At 46.3% G+C, this 22,480-nt stretch overlaps 1 protein-coding gene across 9 annotated transcripts in view; it reads right to left on the bottom strand.

Moving 5' to 3' along the window:
* Window positions 1-1,352: 1,352 nt before the first annotated feature.
* The window catches only part of SEMA4A (semaphorin 4A), a 733,849-nt gene continuing 712,721 nt past the window's right edge, over window positions 1,353-22,480 (bottom strand). For all 9 annotated transcript variants that reach the window (XM_069607120.1, XM_069607124.1, XM_069607119.1 and 6 more), the window contains 3 exons: window positions 20,786-20,949; window positions 18,284-18,405; window positions 1,353-13,084 (listed from right to left, as the gene is read on the bottom strand). In XM_069607120.1, the coding sequence (XP_069463221.1) occupies window positions 12,396-13,084; window positions 18,284-18,405; window positions 20,786-20,949 (975 nt within the window). In that variant the 3' untranslated portion in view covers window positions 1,353-12,395. The remainder of the gene's footprint in view (window positions 13,085-18,283; window positions 18,406-20,785; window positions 20,950-22,480) is intronic.

The following is a 22,480-nucleotide window of genomic DNA, read 5'->3' on the forward strand; positions in this document are numbered from 1 at the left end:
ACACCTTGCTCGCTCCATGCCAGGACAGCCTCCACCCCAGAACACTGATTTGATACCCCACAGAGGTGAATGCATGACATTCACAAACCACAGTCAGGTGGCATCGTTGGAAAGGCTTCTGGTACCTTGCCACCCTGCAATGATGGCACTGCTTGCCTACCCCTCAAACCTACGCCATGTTGGCTTTCCATGGGCGTGTGTGCCAGCGATGACGTCTTTCTCTAACATGAAGAACCTAGCACACGTTATATGTCTCCTTAATGAACACATCCAGCCAGATAGGAGATGGGGAAGGGCGACAGGTGCCCGCCCTCCGCCGGGACCACCCATTTCTCTGATGTTACCGAGCTATCGCATGATAACCCTGCCACGGTGCAGTTTGTTGGTGGTCACTGAAGACCACCCTCATCACCTCCAAGTCAGTGTTAGAGGTGCGTTTTATAAATGGCATGTACCATAAGATGTACCTACTGTACCTCAACACACAAACCCTACATGCTGTCCAGCATTACCATTACCACACAACCCATGTACAAGGCACACACGTACCAAACTAAGTACATATACTACATAATGCAGACAGCCGCCATGCCATGTATGCACCCACCCAGACTCCACAGCGCACTCGCACACGCACACGGGAGGCCCCAGACATTGTCACACAGAACAATCTAAGCCACTCAAAGATATTGCACAAATGAAGAAACTCGCGGGGCCCGAACACCTTCAGCGGCTCGTGGCTGTCAGTGGTTGTGCAAGTTTGTTTATTTCTGTGTTATCTGGGAGTGTCTCGGGTTGATCAGGCTAGGGCCCGTGTGTTCATGTTGTGTAGTATGAAACTGGAGAAAAGAGGCTGTCAAAAGGTTACAAGACGGCTTTACATTACAAACACACTTTAAGGATTGATGACATAGCAACACTACTTCCCCATGGAACATCCAGGGTCCCCGAACAGTTGCATGAAGTCATGAAAATGGCAAACATTGTGCTGTATAAAAACCGCCCAACATAAGATGGTATGGCATGTATGGAGCGTATTATAGACTGCAAACTGTTTCTTTCTTTATTTGTTTGTTTCTATCGCGCCATAGCCCGCAGGCATCAGGGCGCTCAGTTGCCACACATTGGCTTCTCGGCACTAAAGGCTCTGCCAAGTAGGGGTTATCTAGGGAACAGGAATGTCTGGAGAGTTGGTGGTCCCCCGACTGGTGGCGAGAAGTGGGCAGGTTATTCCAGACTCGGAAAGGTTGGCATACACAAGAGCCTCTTTAAACAGCACAACACCTGCTATGATAAAGTCTGTATTTTCTGAAACAATTGAACCCTAATAGAAAACAATAGGCAGCCGGACATTGTGTTCTCTTTTTAATAAAAATAAAATATGTAAAGACAGCATTATCAATTTAAAAGCTTACATTTTTCAAGCATACTTTCATTTTTTCCTTTTTTTTGTTCTTTTTTTTACAAAAAAAGTCAGACATAACAAAATTCTCGACATATTAGCTTCACAGTGCTTATGCCAAACACGGGAACGACGTCAAACATTTATTTAAAGCTCCGAATTCTGGGCAAAAAACAAGAAACCGACTAGTATGATACACAACTGGTGAGCGCATGCACACACAGGGCTCCAGCTTCAAAACAGAATGGTTTACACCAGGGGGTCCAGGCGATACAGCTTTGGGTTCGGTAAAGAAACATTTAACATCCAAAATGGTGCCCCCGAGAGCCGCCACACATGAGGGACGGTGGCAGTGAGAAATGGAGGTCTTTAGTCAGATCACACTGGGCCTGAGTATGAAATGGGTGGAAACAGGAAGAGTCAGGTGGGCACTTCGGTTAGTCCCCATTTTGGAATCCCATAGGACGCAAGGCGGTTGGTTCCCTGTTGCTGCATGAAGTAATAACCGCACGTGGTAATGCTTTTGTGTAGAGGACATTTGCTTCACACAACAGCGGTCAGGAAAAAGTGTTTGGTAACGAAACTCAAGATTCAACAGCCTGTTTCACCACGACCACCAAACTCCTAATCAGGCCAACTGTGTTTCAGGTGGATGAACCTTGACCCTAAAACAATGATGGGGTTTCTAAACGGGTTTCCCTATGCCAAGGTGTTACCCTTGTGAACGGAAAGCGCATATGTTCCTTGCTTTCGAAGTGTATACCACTTTCTACTGCTGTTTGTTGTTTTTTCGATTTAGCCACATAAGTCGTTCCTTTGCATTATGGTACTGGTCGGACTACAGATTTCTCTGCTTTCTTCTTACGCAGATATAACTTTTAGAGCTGGTTATTACTCAAACAAATCTGTTGGGTGGACTCGGTTCAGAAGGCAGAGCGGCACGCGGTTTTAGCTTCTAATTCTAGTAGCTGCGAACATTGGCTATATTTGAAAATCTGTAGATGAAAGTGAAGTCAGCCATTTTGTTTTTAGTTTGGGCTATTAGGTGTCAATTACGGCACAAATAAGCTGAAACTGTTGCATTGGGGTACAGATCGGAAGGAATGGCATATGAGGAGGGACACAGCCGGTAGGTGTTGTTTGGTTATGTGCCCACCCATTGACTTCCCAAGGCCATGCTAATCCCTATGGCCATTCCCACACAGTTCTTGCCACACCCCGCACCAAAATACTCATTTCTTGGTTTATTCTTTCGCGTCCTATTCTCATTTGGCCAACTTGTTTAAGCTGGGTGCTGCTGCCAAAAGTTGTGCGCACTGCCCACCAGCTGATAGAAGCTGGCCACCTGAAAATTCTGCATCAAAAAGAAGCCAAAGAAAGCATTTGGCCTTGTTAAAGCTTAAAGTAATGGGCGAAACAAGCCAGCCCTTTCTCTCATCGCCATAGCCTGGCCTCTACCAATAAATGCAGTGTCAAAACTATGCACTGGCTAAGTTTGATAATTTCAACAAGCCGGCACATATTTATATATATTTCACAGATGCAAAGATCTTAAGCTTATAGTGTGCACCGCTTCTCCCTGAACAGGGTCCACCCAGCATGCACTTGTTTTTATCTGGGGTAAGGCAGGCCATGTTAACCTGGTTCTAGAGTGGCACCACACTAGCCTATCAAAGTATGCAGATTCTGCTCACCCGCCACAGCCCCAAATTCATACAAGTCTAATGGTATAAAAGGTATGAATGAGTCACCCCTTTGCCATACTTCCCATTGAGGTCTCTTGCTACCTCATATCCCATACCTGATGCTTTTATCTCTCCTGGGAGAAATATTTTACTGTCAAAAGATATTTTTGACCCACCACATCATGATTCCACTTGGTCCTCCATCCTTCTTATCGTTCTCTTCTGCTTGCATACCTTTACATCTTTGCTCTGTGTTCTTGTTCGGCAAATGGGCGCTTTGGTGTATTTCGTCTTTTTACCCCTTGACTCACTCACCACAAATGTCTTTACCTCCATTTTGAGTCCGCTCTATAGAGTCTTACTGCTTTTTCACTTGTGGTCCTGAAGGAGGTGGCATGAAACTTCTCCTTTTCAAAGGCGGCCGGTGAGGGTCACGCTACCAATTTTCCAACCATTGTCGAGTCAGCGGTAGAGGCCCGAGGTGATCGACTTGTCTGCGTGATGGATTCCAAGCACTCTATGCCCTCTGTACACCCCCTTGAATCGTATCTCACCTTCATTCATTAGTAAGTTCCACAGTCACGGGCACCATTTTTCCTAGCTGTGCCTCGCCCTGATTCTTTCAGTCCCAACTTTATAGTACACCTTTACCACAGGCACTGATACCAAATGTCACCCGTCTAGAGTGCCATGCACTCATTTCATATCTACAAGGCATTGTTTTTCATTCAGTGTGCAGCCATGACTATCTTAAAGAACATGAGGCCTTTAATTAGAGAGGTGGCATGTGACACATAAGGTAACAATCATGTCTCTGGTCATTGGATGGATCGAGTGTGTGGTTAACACAGGCATGGGGCATATGAGCAGGCGGTAGGAGACATAACCTCCTTCTGAGATCGAAGAGGTGACATCAACGAGAAGGACCATGACTGAGCGTATACTTGCACAGTGGGAGCTGCCAGTTTAAGCTTTGGTTGCACCTCAACAATACTCAATTAGATTTAGAAAAAGAACCCACTGACCTACTGTCTGGCTGCGGATATCCTTTAAAACAGCTAGTGGCCTTCAAACTGGTGCGCGTGTGCGGTCCCGTCACTGTTTCAATGGTGCCTCTTCCCTCCCCGCATCCACACATATCCCACCCTCCACCAAGAGACACCTTTATTGCTGGGAAGCTTTGAGATCTGCTCTCTTAAAGGCTTGATGAGAGGGGGTTGAGACTTTCATAGGTCTTGGATAAAGCACTCCCCCATTAGCCTCACCCGGCCTTCATTGTACAAATCCAGAGATGTTTGCGACCATTAAACTCCAGAGGTAAGTGCTCGGAAAGTTACTTCAAACCCCAAGCATGGCTTGAAGGACCTTCATCAACAAGTGTGTGCACGTCATAGCTCATAAACCCGGAGGGATTTCAAAGCTGTCGCATTCAAACACCCCTGCATTCCTGTCCGGTGGCCTCAATCAGGGGTGTTGCTAGGTCTGGAAAAGACCCGGGGCTACGCTAATGTCGGAATTTTTGGGACTGGGGGCTACCTAGCCTTTTGGTTGTAGCTCCTGAGATTCTATCGGGGGCTACAACCAAAAGACCAGGGGCTATAGCTCCTTTAGCCCCCCCCCTAGCAACGCCTCTGGCCTCAATGATATTATAATAGAGTGACCTGCGTTTCAGACCGAAACTTGGGCCAATGTTGTAATATAAAGGACAGCAAAACCCCAAGCACTGAAAAATATGCATGACAGACCGTACAGCGTCTAAACCCTGAGGTAGACTAGAATGATCGCAATGCCAGCGTCATTTATTTTCAGCTAGACTTGAGGTCTCTTTAAACTTTTTTCACAGCTGTTTTGGGGTTATTGCAATCATTCTAGGAGCTATTGGTTGAGTTTAAAGTTTTTCGGGGAGTTTGGAGGTTTTCCACGAACTATTTGTGTGAACGTGAAATTCTGAGGGTGGCATATGTGTAACCCTATTGGGACTCTGGGTGGGCACCCTTTTGTATCACTTCTTCCACATCCTCTCGTTTGTACCCATCCTTCCTTGTATCCCCCTCTATCGTACCCTCACTCCACTATACGGTTGCACCCCCGGTGATTTCATCTGCTGTACTTTTCGGAGTCATCTGAACTTCTGGGGGCAAGAGAAAACCCATATCTTTCCATGCACGCTGCCCCACACCCCCCATTAGCATGCCCGTGTCTGCAGTTTGTCACTTAAGCTCCGTTTTCCAGCTTCATGGACTCCGGGGTTTCCTCCCAGAAGTAACTCGGCCTGCTTAGTCGAAATGTCTGCTGATATGCGAACATGCACAAGGCTGCAGAAGCAAAACCCATCCGAGTTGCAGCCGAGTTTCCTCCTCCAGCTTCTTTTCTCCGTCACTGCAGACTACCGACCCTCGCCTACATCATCACAAAGACCCAAACGTGTTTACCGCGGCCATCTTGCGTTAACGGGCAGTCACGGGTGGGTGAGAAAACGTCATTTTAATACGCCAAACATTTTAATTACTTTTTCGATTTTAAAGCGGCATAAAACGTTCAATAAAATTCCTAATATTATTAGCATGACAACAGCAAGAATTCTGAATGTTAGGGGTAAACAAAGCTCACTGATCCCAGGCTAAAGCCTGGTTTTGGGGTCTTTCTTTTAGGTTTTGTATTTCTCAAATTATCAGGGGCGGTTATGTTAAAAAGTATACTTAACGTTGAACATTCGATTTCGTTTGGATTACAGCAGGCCGCCCCACAATACCCTCCCGCTTTCAATAAGTACATATATAAAGCACAGGCATTTATTTGTGAAAGCTCTGACCTGTGCTCTCTTTACTGGCAGACAGCCAATAGCAAGGCCTGCAGCTGCCTTTCCTGCCTACTCTGTGAGGAGACACCTTCTAACACTGAAGCGGTCGCTACGTTTGTATTAGACAGCGCCACTTTGCCGTGAGTGGAGGTCTCTGTATTTGTTTCTGCAGCTCTTTCTCGGCCTTTTGCCCTTACAATATGATATTGTAAGCTATTCATAACGCGCTTACTACCCAGGGGTTTCTAAGTGCGGACCCGGGGATCGAACCTGTGCTGCTCCATGTAGTCTTGCTTCCAATGCGAGCACAATGCCCCTGAGCTATCCTCCCGAGACTCAATTATGAATCTAGGATAACAAGTCGCAAAAGACAAATAAATATGTACCAGAATGCAATGATAAAGGCAGGAATGGATGAACTACTCCCTTGGGACAACTTGAGAATTGTGTTCCTGCTCTGTAACAAGACACACTATGACAATAGATCCTGAGATGCTGAGGTCTGGCGGGCTGTGACCAGACGGGTTATCACCATCAGCACTATGGGACAATATCCAGGGGACCACGTGACCATTTTTGAGGAAAATAAAGAGGCCTTGGGTGCCTGCAACTCGTTTTTAGCCACAAAAAGAAAATACTACTTTACCAATGGCCTCCCCTGGGAACGGCGTGCGGGGCTCCAACCATTGCCCCTCTTCCATTTTGATGGCAACAAGGAACGGTGGAAAGTGAATGCACAGGGCAGAGGAGAGGAGGGAGTGGTAGAAGAGCAGGCAATCTGGTAACGTTTTCAAAATAAAAAAATCTATGTATTTTGAAATGAGGCCGAGGGGAAGTGTGGCTAGAGGCTGGCGGGATGCAGCGAGCAGGTGTAAGCAGCTATCAGATTCCTAGGAACAGAGTTATACGATCCGGCAAAAGCCAAGGTTCGAGAAACCCGATTTATAGCACAGCATCAAGGGTGCTGTAGAGTGAAATCCAAGATTGCAAAAGAAAGATATAAGCGCTCTCTGAGACAATTTTGAGCTCTAATTTTCTCTAAAGAATGAAAACTGTAGGTGAACATCAAGTACACACCTCCATACGCTATGAACGATTTTAGTAGACCAATGGCAGATAATTTATTCGGAATTAGTCTTGCGCTCTGTTAGGCAATATCACAGCTCCTACTGCCCTCTTTGGTCCCACATGCCTTTATGAACTGAAGCCCCTGGCAATAGTCGTTTCTTCCTTCAAAATAATAATATGTGTCAAAAAGACCTACAATCTAACCCATGCAGACCATCGGGCCTTCAGATATCTGCGCTGTTCGGTTTGAGGGTCAGCCACGTTTAATATTCATGATATGGATCACACAAATCAGTCATCACAGAGCGATGATGGCGTAAGCTAGATCATGAATGAAAAGGAAATGACCTTGATTTGCAAAAGGGTCGATACCATTACCATGAAACCTCTGATTGAGCTGGGGGAAAATTAGCACAATTGAGATGTCTGAAAAAAAGCAAGTGTTTTTCAAATCACTAAAGTGTTCGTAAATGCAGACATTGGGCGTCATTCCGACCCTCGCAGTAGGGGGTTAATGGCGCCGGTAGAGCTGCCGGCGCTGTTAACCCCTACCGCCTCATTACGAGGACCGCTCGCGGGACCCGCTAAGGACGCCTGGTAAAACGAGGCGAGCGGTCCAGCATGCTAACAACGGGCCTGTCATTAACAGGCCTGTTGTTAGCATGCTCCCCATTCCCATTGAGCCCTATGGGGGCTCGAATGGGAATGGGGATGCACAGGGTCTGGGTTCCCTGAATGGGGAAATACCGGGCCCTCCAAGGTCGGAATGGCCCGGTATTCCCCATTCAGGGAACCCGGACCCGGTATGGGGGTAGCCATGCCGCTCCATACTCGAAATGACCCTCATTCTCTTTAAGCTTAACCCCCCTTTAATTTTAAACCCCAGAACAATGTCCGTGCAGCCCACACTCAAAAGCTTTATTTTTAAATTTGTTTAATTGAATTTATTGCATCCACCCACTTTATAAATACTTTGTGACTATGAGGGTCTCGGTGTGAGGGCAATTGGTGCAAGTTCAATTTTCTACCAGTCACTCAGTTGGTTGAAGGATTTTCACGGTACGATCACCAAATGTCTTAATGTCACTGAGTCGCAAAGTATCCAGCCCATCACTTCCCTGACAGTTTAAGTGTAGTTAGCTTCACTGTAAACGAAGCCAACCAATCCCGGTTCAATAAATCCCTAGGACTAGAACCGTGTTTTTCCCAGTTACGTCGGGCCAAATTGTCTCTTTTCTTTAGGCCTTCCCAAAAGAGGTAAGGGTACGGTGGACTCCGGTGTGGACAGGGGTTGTTTTAGGATTTAAGGACTTGGAGGGCCACATACCTTTCTTCTCGTGCAATGTGTCTTGATGCTGGCATGTTGAGTGTCTCTATATTGGGAGATCTGAGGGTTCTTGGGGATATCTCACAGTTGGGGGAAGGCCTGCGGTGGTCCGCCATAAGTGTGTGGTATAAAGCACCTTTACTTCTAGAGGTCACCTGTAGCCTTGAAACACTTGTGTATAGGCGCGTTATAAATGCCATGTCATATCTTCTCATAGCCCTTGGATGAACCTGCACTGGCTAGTGTAACACAGTGTTCCTTTTTGAAATTTGAAAAGGTGCAATTTTTGCCAAATTCTAGTTTGTTGTTTCAAAGGGACATGCTGGTACATGCAGATTATATTTTATTTATTTATTTATTTATTTATTTGCATTTATAAAGCGCACAGAGCAGCCCTGAGGCATTGTGGCGCTGTTACAGAAGGCTTGAGCTTAACATAGGTAGGATGAAACAATCCATAGCAATAGTACAGTGATAGGTGGTACTGAGGGCTAGAACTTTAGCAGTAGTACAATGACAGGTGGTGAGCGACCGGGGGGTCTGAAAGGTTATGCTTTGCTATGGTTACAGTGCAAGCATAAATGTGCATGTTGATTATAGCTGTGCTGACGATCCTAACAAATGTTCAGTCTACCGCTTGTATTGTACAGAAATATAAACATTTGTGTTGTAAAATGGTCATCGACTAGAAGTTGGTGGCACCCAAACAAACAAATCAAAAATCCAGGTGGGTGGTCGGACATACATATCTCTCTGTTCTCGCTTCCGATAGCAGAATGGGGCCTCAATGCGATTTCCTTCTGGTTCTGCTGGTTACACTGATACAAATATAGATATATATTCCTTCTATAGAAGCATATAGAATCCCACAGTTTTACTAATCTCCCATAGATAATGTGCAAAATCCTAGAATTTGCTAAATTCCATCCCTTGCGAACATCTCCACAAAACTGGACTAACTGTGCACTCAAACTTCCCATATAATCCTGCATATGATTTGTAGGGACTGAAAGTGCTGAACTCCCTGCAACAGTGCATGGCCACTGTTCTTTTCGAGCGTCCATTGGCGTGCCCCACATATACTCCTTTTTAAGCTGTTAAGAAACGGTCACTAAAAAGGAGTACCCCTTAAGAAGAATTAACTGCGCATATGGCAAAGGCCGAACTTCCAGGCTACTCAGCGAGGCTAAAATATAAGCCTAAACGCCCCTACAGTTTGAAACAGCCGTAGTGGCCAGGTGCTCCCCATCCATGTCTCCACCTTCCCACCCAAACCAATGAGAGCTATTTTGGTGTCCGCACTTTCTAGACCACGCCCTGTATTTCTTCTTTTTAGCAGTGATGCATCAATTGAACTCTGGAGTTGTATCCAACAATGATTTCAATTCTATGCCAACATATTTAGCAAATAATGTTATCTTTTGTCCTATTTTGTTGTCGTTTGGTTCAGTAGCAATTTGTGCAAAGTACCAACATTCCCCCGCCCCCTTCTGGTGGATGTGGTTTTCCCCTCAGAAGAGTGGCGCATGATGACAACAATGGCGTTCTGACCTTCAGTAGAGGTGCATGTTAGAATTCTGCTTTATCGTACACAGGCCGCAGAAAATAGGATGAATACTAGCGTGAGGTGGCAAAGGGGCGGTTCTTACTAATCTGGAAGTGCCTATTTCGATATCAAATAAGATCATTAGGTGCTGTCTTAAAGTAAAACGCATCCCTGTACACATTTTTGATTCCCTTTGGTGACAAACTTGCCACTTTAAGAGTTAAAACCAGTTATCACGGCATTAGAATAATTGACCCAAAAACATTTGACCTAAAACATTTGATCGAATTTTTTAGACTTTTTTTCGGTCCTAAATAATTAAATATATATATGGGGGTGGGTAAGGGTATAGATTAGGTTGAGGGAAAGTGGAGCGGGAGAGTTGCGGGGGTCTCCCCCACATTTTAGACCGAAAAAAGGTCAAATAAATTCGATCAAATGTGATTAGATCAAATAGACCCAAACCGTTATCACAGCATTATTGTGAAATATGTACCAGGAAGCTAAAAAAGTGACTTGGTGAGTGAAAGTCCTGAGAAGCAAAGGCTTGCATTGATTTTAGAATATCAGTGATCAGCATCCGTTGACTCCCAAAGCCCTCTCTCTGACTTAGTGCCAAGTGGAACTACCACAATTCATGGTTCAGTGGTCGCAATCGTCGCCTCATCAACCCCCATGGGTGTTTTCATTGATGGTTAGTCCCAAGGAGGAGATGCAGCTCTCCCAACAACCGTCAGATTACACAGGTCCCCCGGTCATGACATGTCAATACAGGCGTGCATGGAGCAACCCACCAGGAGGGGCAGAGAATGATCCCATGTAGACTGGCGCAGGCACTCCACCCTTGGGAGTCAGTACTCGGTCTAGGAGATGCTGCTGTAGAAACATATCTTCATCCATCTCAGTGAACTGAGATCATCTAATGGAGTGTGTCTGCTCCAGGGCTGGCAAGCACAGGCAGGCCCTAGCCAAAATAAATGGACTGGACACTATCTTTTAACTTAATGTTTCCTATAGACTCAGATGGTTATCCTTCATTTACAGTGAAGCCCTTGTGCGTTCACTTTACTCAAAATTGTAATTTAAAAAGTGTCAGTGCAATGGTATACTTAAATACATCACATTTTAAAGTGAGCGTACAGGTTCAGAGTGTGTGAGATGCTTCCTCTCTTAGGCCAGGGAATGGCTGCACCTCAGTGGGTTATGGAGTGTTTGCACGGCGCAATGTCTGTGAAGCTGAACTTACCTGCCAGTGCTTTGCGTTCTAGCAGACGCCAACATTACATATTTAACAATCCCTGTGTACAGTTTGACATTACACACACAGCCTAGACAGAGTCTGAAAAAGGCAACGCTCTGCCTAGACGACACTCCGCCTGCAAGGCGTTCTAGATGCCACTTGAAGAGTTCCCAGGACAGCGCAGCCGGGAACCATCTGCAAAAATGCCCTCACCACCTTTCAAAAGGCAAACAGACAGGATTTGCTCAACACATCTCTTTTATAACCACAGAGGGAGGGTTATTTTGAAAATCCATGCCAGCGAGATGGCATTGATATCAAGTAGGATTATTGCAGCGAGTCCATTCCCAACGGTAACCACAGTTTCTGACTCCCAATTCCTTACCCTACACTAACACTGACAGTGATTAAGCTCCTGCGGTGTGCAAGCTTCCTACGCCGTTATGGGGGACTGGTCCATTGTGGACAATCAGTAGATTACCCAGAGCTTCCAAAGGGCAAAGGCATAGTCCGCCACATGTCCAGCGAGACTAGCATCTACCAGGTCACACCAGACCCTGGGAGGCCCTTGTCTGCGTGACGTCTGCAGGTTTTCTTATTGGCTAGTCCACCTCTAAGATATGATCTCTCCTCGCAGTTGCCTGAGAAACCCATTCCTAGTTGCTATGTCGCAATATATGACATTTGTGTGACAGTCTCAGCCCTCACTTTCCCTCCTGACATGTGAAAAGTTCAGTTCAGTTTTTACACACATTCCAAAATTGCTTAAGTGCATCTATGTCGAGGCTCTAGGAAGGCCTCTGACAGGAGATCCATTCCACTTCTGAAAGCCTGTTATTCTGATAAGCGGTATGAGCTTACTTCTTACTGTCTGAGCTTTCTCTCCAGCCAGTCCTTCACTAGGTCCACCAATGCCGCAGACCCTCAGGCTCCCTGACTCTGCCCATCGAAAAGCAGCAGCCGTAATGTTTGCGATAGGCACCGGCTCCGGTGTGAAGACAGAATTTGGCATTTCAGGGTTGGCACCCAGGCTGCCTGATCAGCTGCATAGAAGAGTGGGAGCTTAGAGAGATTTCCAGGTGCTCTCCAAGGGTCAATCCATTGCTTGCTTTGAAAGATGGGAGAGATCTCTACCTCTACCCAACATATTGGCAACAAACTGCATGCACACATCCAACAGGTCCCGAAAATGTGTCTTGCTTCATGTGGTTGGGGGTTGAATGGAATGCGGACTACCCATCAGAATGGCAGGGGGAACACCTTGTGCAATTCAATATACAGACAAACACTGTTCAAAGTGACATGGCTTATCGTGGAGTACGCGGGCTCAGTCGTCCTTGCCAGCAGGGTCTCTTGGAGCATCTCCATTTGCAGCGAATAGAGATACACAATTATTTTCCATGTCCCTCTTGTCATTCTCCACTGGGACACAGCAGGACTCTATGTGATCAGCACTTTCCTGGCAGTTGCCAAATTGGTGTTCATCACTGTCCATTCTGTGGTCACTCGTTAGCGGAGTCTTCTCCTGTGGCTTTTCTGTGTTGCTGATCTTTGATGCTTCTGGGGTGCTACAGCCCTGAACTTTGGCCTTGGATTTCCGTCTTTCGCAGTAAGTGTAGAGCACCAAAACAAAGATCCCGATTAAAGTCAAGCTCAGGAAGACGGTCACTGCCACAAACTGTGACCAGTAGTTACCAACGGAAGATCTCCATCCATTCTCTGTATTGTCGAGTTCAAGGTAGTCGTCCTCCGAACCTCCTTGGTTGCCGTCACGCCCATCAACGTCCATGACCGAGTACCGAGCTACTTGGTAGCGAAATCCCTTCTCGCTGGCCCAGCATTCATACAAGCCCAGTGTTTTCTTGTTCACAACTATGACCAGATATTCCCCAGATATAATCAACTGTTGCTCAGAGGCCGCATTGGTGTTCTGGGTCCAGCTGTAGTTGGCAATGGCGGACACGCGAGGACAATGGAGCTGTAGGACGGAGTTCAGTGGAACGGTCAAATTTTGATCTAGAAGAATAAAGTAGAAAAAAACATGGGTTAGTGTCCAGTGGCTTGGGGTAGATATCCTAGTCTTGATGGGTCCTCCAAGTGATATACTCATTATTAAGTAATGCACATTAAAATGCATCTTTGTAGCAAGTGAACAATGGAGAGTTGGGAAAAGATGCAGGACTTGCTTAACATGTGACTGATTCATTCCTAGGGCCTCATTACAACCCTGGCGTTAAGGGGTTAATTGCGCCGTAAAAGGCTGCGACGCCGTTAAACCCTTAACGCCTGATTCACACTTTAACGCCTGCTTTTTGCAGGCGTTAAAGTCCAACCCGCTAAGGGACCTTGGTGCTAATTACGGCACCGTAATTTACGGTGCTGTAATTAGCGCCTTCCCCATTCCCATTGAGCCCTATGGGCCAAAAATGGGAATGGGGAAGGGGCCATGGTGAATGGGGATTTACCGCCCCGCCAACCTTGGAATGGGGCGGTAAATCCGGCATGGACCATGGCGGAATCCGGCACGGACCATGGTGCTAATAGCCCCATGGTCCAACGCCAGGGTTGTAATGAGGCCGCTAGTCTCCCTGGCTTTCCAGCAGCAATGTTGTATTATTATTTATTATTATGTAAAGTTTTATACAGCACTGCCAGAGCGCCTTTGCACGCCTTACAAAGTTTGAAAGGGAGGAGGTGAAAAAGAAGATACAATGTTTTCAGACATTAGGATGGGAAGTTTAGGATAGGCAAAGGATAGCAGGATAGAAGGTTCTATCAGGCATTGTCGCAACAGGCCAGCCCATTGGTCCATTACAGGCACACAGACTGGACAAAGCGGTGAATAAACAGGAATTTTATGAAATTACTTAACTGTAAGGGAATAGTTACAGGAGCCGGGCCTAGTTAGTTTGCCAGTCCCCTGACCCATGATGCCCCTCCCATTGAACGTGGACAGTTTTGTTTTTAGAATGAATTGTTCCAAATTAGAGTTGCTTTAAGCCTGGCATTTCTATCAGGTGTAGCCAGGAATCCTTTGATTGATTGATATAAGGAATGCATTTAAGATAGGTTGTTGTGCTTTCATGCATTTTTGGGTTTTGTGCATCAGTCATGCAACATGCAGTGGAAATAAGAAAAATCCATCAAAAGTCAAAAATACCTTAAGGAAAACAACAAAAAACCATTCACACTAATAAGCAATAACATCCTTCGGCAACAGTGGGGGCTACGAGACTTCCTACAATCTCGAAGCATTTGCAAATAATACCATTTGAAAAATACATTTACATTAAGTTATAGTAATAATATTGTGGGGTCGCTTTTTATGAACACACACATGTAAGAGAATATTTGCGTTCTCAGATTTCTGATCAGCAGTTGAGGCAGTGACATGTTTTGTGGCTGCCTTTTCTTGAACGGCAACTGAGAAACGAGAAGCAGGCACATTTCCGCAGGGATTGCTGGTATTTTTGGGAAATTAAGGTTGCAGTTTTTCCGTGGGCTTTGCAGCATTTCCATGGTTCCGGTGGGGGACAGAGTCTGCAAAAGCATCTGCTGTAAGCTGCAGGGGACGGGTTTAATGGGGTGTGGGTTGTAGAGTGGCAACAGAGGAGCCGGCCATCCTTCAAAAATAGAATTAAAAAATGGCCGAAAAGGTCCTACAAACGAGTGGTAGTACCAGGGGTGGCTCGTCCATAACAGCCTTTCTGTCCTAGAACTGTTGTCTCTGGAGGAAAATGTCCTCCAAATGCTATTCAAAAGCTGCCTGCCAAAGGACCAAAGCAATGCCCGAAATAATTTCAGTCTCCCCTCGAAACAAAGAAAATGTAAACCAATAACCTCCCGAGAGAGAGAGGTAGAGTGCCGGCAAGAGACACTGGTGCCATAGCCGCTGAATGTCTCAGGGGCAACTCGTCCATAATGGGCGATGGGGTCCCGACTTGCCAGTACCGGTGCCCATTATGGAGGAGCCCTGTCAGTCGTGTCAGTCCTTGGCTTGTTTAAACTGTCAAAGGGAAACATAGTTTCCCTTTGACAGTTTATGTTCCCCAGCGCAAATGTCCAATGGACCATGATAGGCTGGGGGCATTTTGCCTCCCAATACTTACATGGTCCATTGGGCATGCAGGCTGGGGAACTGCATCTTTGAATATGCGTAGAGGGCGAGCCTGCGTCTTCCCACACATTCAGGAAGCTTCGGGTGCTGAATTTGCAGTGCTCTGGTGCAAATGTGCAGGAACCCAGAAGCTCTGTTTTCTTCCTGATTCCTGTTTGATTTGAGTGCGAGCCGGAGGCGGTGAGGAGCAAAGGCTGGACCTGGGCTGTCGGTAAGATGAACTTCAATGTATGTTATGAGTGCGTGTCTGAATGAGTGACTGTATGATGTAAGGGTGGTTGTGTCCGTGTGTGTGCATGAGCAAGTGTATGGTGTAGGGTGTGAATGAGCGAGTGAACGCCATATAAATGTGTGCCTGTGTTTGTGCCGGTTTGGGGTGCTGATTTCGGTGGGGGCGTTGGAAATACCAGTGCATGGCATTTTTTAATGTGCATCTATGATAAAGCAAGCATGATACATGTTATTCTCCAGTATTGGATCTTTCATAGATTCACATACTCTGAATATTCCCCATTGCTAGGCTGGGAACACCCAATAACATAAAGCAGTTTAAACTTAAACTGAAAACTTTCAGTCACTTTTGTGCTCTATCATAGTCATTATGGGTCATACTGCCCACAGCCAATAGGAGCCCTTCCCTTAGCTCTTCCCCTGTCGGCCATCTTCAGATTTGGCAGCACACTTGAGTGGCAGCAAGAGCCAAAAGAAGCCATGCGGGGTAGGTGGAAGGGTTGTATGTGAATCTATGAAAGATACCAATGCTGGAGAACCAAAGTTACAGGTAAGTAACATATTCCTTCTCCAGCATTGGATCTTTCATAGCTTCACATGCTCTGAATAGATTAAAAAGCAGGATTACAACAATACCCATGGGCGGAGGCAAGATCCCAGCATAACTTACCACTTGAGACTTACCCACCTCATACAAAAAGGCTCTGCAGAACCGACTGGCTGACTCTAGACTCTTCTGCAGAATGTCTGTCGACACAGTAGAACCTGGTGAACGTATGCACCGATCTCCAGGTGGCTGCACGGCAGATGTGAGGCAGGGGATTTCCGAGAGAAAAGCACTGCTCTGGTAGAGTGAGCTTGGGTCCTGCTCGGAAACATTCTACCAGCTTGCTGATGGCAGAATGACATGCAGGCAGCAATCCATCTTGCAGTGGAAGACTTTGAAAGAGCCTTCCCAGGCCCAGAAGGTCCAAATGAAACGGATGATCCGTTGTACAGAATGACTTAATACGTGCCACCTATTACTTGAGGATGTGCACCACATCCAGCGTATGCAGTGTTCTCTCTGCTGGGGATGTTGGTGTGCCAAAGAATAAAGGCACCACCACTTGCTGGTTTGGACGGAAAGCAGATGGCACCTTCGGCACAAATGTTGGGTTAGTACATAGAACTGCCTTCTCCTTGGGAAACATCAAATAGGGTGTTTTATGGAAAATGCCTGGATTTCACCCACTCGCCTGGCCGAAGCAATGGCCACAAAGAATGCCATTTTCCAGGAAAGATGTTTAATAGATGCTTAGTGCATGGGCTCAAACTGTGGCTTCATGAGTCTTGCGAGTAGCACATTGAGCTACGATGCTGGTGCTGGCCGACAGACAGGTGGAAAACACTGTGATAGCCCACGCATATCTCCTTCACCACCCGTGAGACCACAGGATGGCACCTGGAGATCGCAGCTAGGTTCACCCTAATGGAAGAGTGTGCTAAACCAGACTGAGCCAGGGACAACAGATATGGCAACAGATACTGCGGTCACATGGTCTGAGGTCGCAGTCGCTGGCTTTTGCACCATTCTTGAAAACGTTTCCACTAGCTCTTGTAGCATTTAAAGGTGGATGGGGCTCTCGCCCTGGCCAGGATCGCCTGGCAATTTTGCAGAAGGAACAGAACCCCAGACTCTAAGAAGATAGGAGCCAGGCCATCAGATTGAGGGAGGCCAGATTGTGGTGCAGCCACAATGTCACGGAGGATTCCCAGCCTGACGACAGGGAATATTCACAGCATGTGACTCTATGAAAGATCTAACACTGGAGAAATGGAGTTACAGGTAAGTAACTTATTCCTTGCATTGCTAGACAGGCATATTTTGGTGAAGCTAATATTGTTATAATTTCTTACTGTGTTATGGCATTTCTTTTTACTAGGTATTGAGGGTAAAACAAACATTATAAGTGTCATTACATGTCTAAACTGGCCTGCATTGGTGCATCCAGCTGTGACATGTTTTCTTATAGTGGCATGGCAAAGCTAACAGTAGTATGTTCTTAAGTGGGGATACTGTCATATATTGGCAGAGCCAGCTTGGACTTGTTTTTTTGTAGAATCATCATTGGCATTAGGTGCAAAGCTAACATGATTACATTCACATATGGGAATACTGGCATGCGTTGGTGCAGCCAGCATGGAAACATATGGGCACAGCCAGCGTGAATATGTTTTTATACAGGCAGATATTGTTGGCAAAGGCATCATGTACATGTGTTGGGAAATGCTCCTCTGCACTGCTGGTGTCTTGCATCTATTTTGGATTGCAGTTCCCCAACGAAACCATTTGCAATCTGTATGACATTTTACCTAATTTTTCACAGAAAGTGCACCGCATAATGCCCAGGTGTAACCCCTACTTCAATACATATCTATTGAGGAAGACCCCACCCGTGCCCCACCCTCTGAAGCCCCCCCTCCCCCCCACCTTAGTTGGTTTAGGCTGCCCCTCTATGCTCAGTTACTCTGGCATACTTGTGGGAAATATCCACCCCCCCTCCAATTAAATTCACCAGTCGCTACTGGAAAGCGGTATAAGAAATTAAATGCACTTATGCGTGACATAATGGCATTTACTGCGGTGAGCTATAGTTGTGCCCCCCTCTTTTTGCATTCCTTTGCAATGACAGTGTAATAAATATTAAGCAGGGACCACGCAGCCCCTTGCACAAGGCTAATGACGGGGGACCCCAGCTACCTGGTTTAACGGGCTGGCGGTCCTCCCCTCTCTCGCCCTTTCTTGAGAGAGAAATACAGGCTTCTGGCAAGTCCCTTGCTAACAGTAAAACATAAACAGGGCCAGCCTCTCGGGCAACTTTCACCTTTCACCAGAGCGGTGTTTGGGTTTTCCACGGACGGTGGCCGGACCGCCCTTCCTTTCCCTGCAACGTGCACGCAGCTCACATTGGGGTTTCCAGCTGCTATGTCTTGCACAAAAGATTGCCTAAGGAAGAATCAAAAAATAACATTAACATACGATTCAGTCCGCTATACAGTTTATCTTAGGAGGAGCGCAAATGCATTTACAAGCTTTCAATCTTTTGTCTACATTTTGAAACACTTCATATTGTTCTGGAATCTTCGAGTGCAGCATCATGCGATGTGGCCAATACACAAGTAAACATATAGGTACAGGTATGCAATATAAGGCAATAGGTGGGGGGAAGGAGGAATGTCTTCCAGTGAACGACCTTTGTTCTTCCACTTAAAAACTGCTAATGCAGGGGTGGAAACTGCATATGTGGCTACATTCTGCCACAGCCAGGAATCCCCTATCCTGCAGGGTTTAAGCCACAATTGAGCTCATTTTCTATAGTGGCGTAACGTGAATGCAAGTGTAACAGCCTTGAGTAAGGTTGCAATGCCTTCTGTTCACACCACGCCCGCATTTTCTATCGTTTGTATGGGGGAGAGGAGAGCAGAAGACAACTTGGATTTGGGCCACATCCTTCCTCTCCACCATACAAATGCGCCTGCATTTGCGCCAGCATGGATTTTCATGCCTGTGCAAATGGTGGAGATCAAGCGGACCCCATAGGGATCCATGGTAAACGCTGGCAAGCAGATTTTACAGTTACAATTAAACCCTGCCCAAAAATACTTTGCCAGCATGTCAGGCAGGGTTCACTTGTAATTGTGAGCGCCGCTTGCCATGTGAGCATGTCAAGAGGAACTCACAATTAAAAGTAAACGCTGACTGGCATGCAAGCATGCCAGGCAGCGTTTAGTCACTTTCCATGGCAGAGCGCAAAGTGCAGGTATGTGTAAATGCAAGTTTTGTTTCTTTCCTACTTCCCCTTCCATTGGGGCTTGTGCTTTCAAGTAGCATGCTCGCAATGTAGCAAAACGCCAAGAAAAATCTACTTTTGCTTTTATATTCTTTGATTGCATACTGAAGTTGGCAAATTTATTTGACTGTCTAAAGTTTGGTATTGCACTTGTTTTGTATGTAAATTGTGAGGCATGAGCGTATTTTGTGCAATTTAGTGCCTAATAAACCAGCATGTCTGGGTCCAGAGCACTGTACATTATGCAATCTCTCTTTGCATTGCACTTTCCCTATTCACCAAACTCAAAAACCTCACGGCACATTGTCCCTAATCTAGGACACCGTCCCACAGTAGTGACCGTATGGTGAAAGGCATATATATGTATCTGTTCTGGCAAATAGAACCACCCTTTGTAGCCACAGTCTCAAAGCTAGTGCTTAAGGACGGTGTCTAGCATGCACATCTCTCTTTCAAATTACTCAAATTCTTTCCCCGCCCCCAGCATCTCCTCAACACCCTGCACTCACCCCCTGGGCCCCTTCTAAAACCAAACCCCAGATACACTTTGCTATCCCTCGACTTCATTTTTCTCTGATCATCTGTGTGAAATGGCAAGATTTTCCACGCATTTCTCTGCACTTTGTAATGTGATTTTGAGCTGTGTGGAGGAATTAATGGGCTGTGGTGATAGGCATACCTCTACATGGTGCCACAGAGATCAACATATTAATATGCTGTACCAAGTTGCTTAATTTATTTGATTGTTTAAAGTTTGGCATTACGCCGGGTTTTGTAGCTTCCACTAGATGTCGGCCTATGCATAGCATGTGAATCTAAGCAGATACAAGCATCAGAAATACGATTACGGTGAGTAATGTATCCCATATATATACACACACATATCACGGACTACCACTTGCCTAGTATGATATTTCTCTCCATACCATGTAATTTTAAAAGGCTCATTTTATAACAGATCTGATGGTTAAATTGCCAAATATAGGTACAAATGATTATATTATTATGGTATCAGGGATTTGTAACAGGATGGCAGTGTGGGCGAACACCTGTTTTGCAAGTGGTAAGGTACCCCTGAACATATACAATGAGGATATATGGTAATCTTGGAGCCTATAAACACACTCATGTGCAGTCTTGAACCTCTCTTTGATCACACAGCTCCTGTTAAACGTGCACTATCATGCTTGTGTGCACATGCAAGTCCTGTACTGCATGCATGGACTTTCAATGCAGTTCCTAAAACCCATACCACATAAAAAATGCACTGGCACCGCAGCATCTGGCATCCACATTTTTACCAGAGCAAAGCATAATCCCATTCAAATTCTTAATACAGCATTGAATTCTTGTACAGGGGCCAACGTTGCTCTAATGCACACACTCTGCGCAATTGAACTCCGCAGGTGTTTGTTATATGGGCAATGTTGTCTTGTTTAAATGTAAATGTCCTGAAATATGCCATATATAAATAATAGGCAGGAATGAGCAGCAACCCGCATTTTACGGGTCAATTGGGGGAGGGATAATACCTACGGTTGTTCGCTGCTTTCACGTATATCCCAGCATGTCTGGCTCCTCATATCCCAGGCGCAGTAGGGGTCTCTGGCTAAAATACAGTCAAAGCAGCTCCTATAGATGCTGCAGTTTGCCAGCGGGACCTGCAGCACACCATTCGAGTATCCGACGTAGAGTACTCCCTGCAAACACAGAAAAGGGTGAATTCAAATGTGTTCTCCATCCTGGTGGAACCAGAAATAAGCCTAGACAAAATGGCGGACACAATAGGAACAGGAACCAAATCCAAAGTGGTCTACGTTCACGCATTCTATTTTAGGCCTACCCCAACAAACTGTATGCGCAGTACATAGCAATGTATTGCTCAGAAATATGCAGAAGAATGTGCCTCGCAAAGGACATTGAGCCTCATTACGACCCTGGCGGTACGGAGTGAACGGCGCCGTAAAAGGTGCCGGCGCCGTTCACTCCGTACCGCTGCATTATGAGTTCCCCTCGCGGGACACGGTAAGTACGCCTGGGAAAACCAGGCGTGCTTACCGGGTCCCGCGAGGGGAAGAGGGAGCAAACAACGGGCCAAAGTAAATAGGATCCTTGCGTCAAAGTCCAACAAAAAGTCTTAAAACTGAACAAAAGGTCCTTCATCCTGCGGTGAGGGTTCCAGGCGTCTCTGCGCCCAAGGATAGGGGCACCCCCCCAGACCGTGGATCCCAGTTGGGTGCATCCAGTCGGCCGCGGTCCTGTGGTCCGTAGTTTGGAGGCAGACTGAGGAGCAGGGCTATACTCTTGCTGTCCCTCTTGAGAACCCCCTTTGGTGCTTGGTTCTGGACCCCCTCGCCTGTCCCCCTTTCTCCTCCCTCACTATTTGCCGTACTCCTCCCCACCCCAGGCTTCGTAGCCCTTTCAGTTACCACCTTCTGCCCCCACTATATTTGTTCAACCTCCAGAGCCTACATCGCCCTCTATCCCACTAAGGCTCACTGCCACTCTGGGCGCCACCTGCTCATTGTCTTACGCTTCTGGCTCACTCTTCCTTCTCCTCTTCTCTCCAATCTACTTTACTCCTACATGCACCACCCTCCTCTGTTACTTCTTCACACCTTCAGGAGTCACCTTCCAGCTCTCACTTCTCTTGTCACTTCTTTGCTCTGTCAAGCACCACCCCCTCCTCTTTCACTTCTTCACTTCTTTAAGGACCACACTGCCCCTTTCTCTATCCTGGCACTTCTTTGCTCCTGTCAGCACCATCCTTCTCCTCTGTCACTTATTTGCTCCTTCGAGCAACACCATCCTCCTCTGTCTCCTCTACCACTTACTCGCTCTTTTGAGCACAAGTCTTCTCTCTCCACCATCTTGATTTGCCCCTCAAATTACTTGCCTCCTCCAATAACCTACACACTTTCCTCTTATCTTGGCAGACCTATGTGGCTTGCAGAGTGGTTACCGCAAACAGCCGAGCACACAGGCGGTGCCGACTCCATGGGACCAGCTCCTCCTAAGTTCCCTTAAAGGAGCCCCTTTATTTGTCCTGTTGGTTCTACAGCAGCCTGTATCAGCCAGGCCCTATTTTTACATTAGGGTATACTGGTAACGTGTACCATATTCCCCTTATGGTAGTCCCTCAAAGTGTTGCTTGTATAGGGAGCCTGGGGGTTGTGTTTCCTGACTTAACTTCAGAGGGATTATGGGTGATGTAGTTCCCATGCTACTGGC

The sequence above is a fragment of the Ambystoma mexicanum genome, chromosome 1p, assembly GCF_040938575.1.
Source record: "Ambystoma mexicanum isolate Mex_15411 chromosome 1p, UKY_AmexF1_1, whole genome shotgun sequence".
NCBI classification, from domain to species: Eukaryota; Metazoa; Chordata; class Amphibia; order Caudata; family Ambystomatidae; genus Ambystoma; species Ambystoma mexicanum.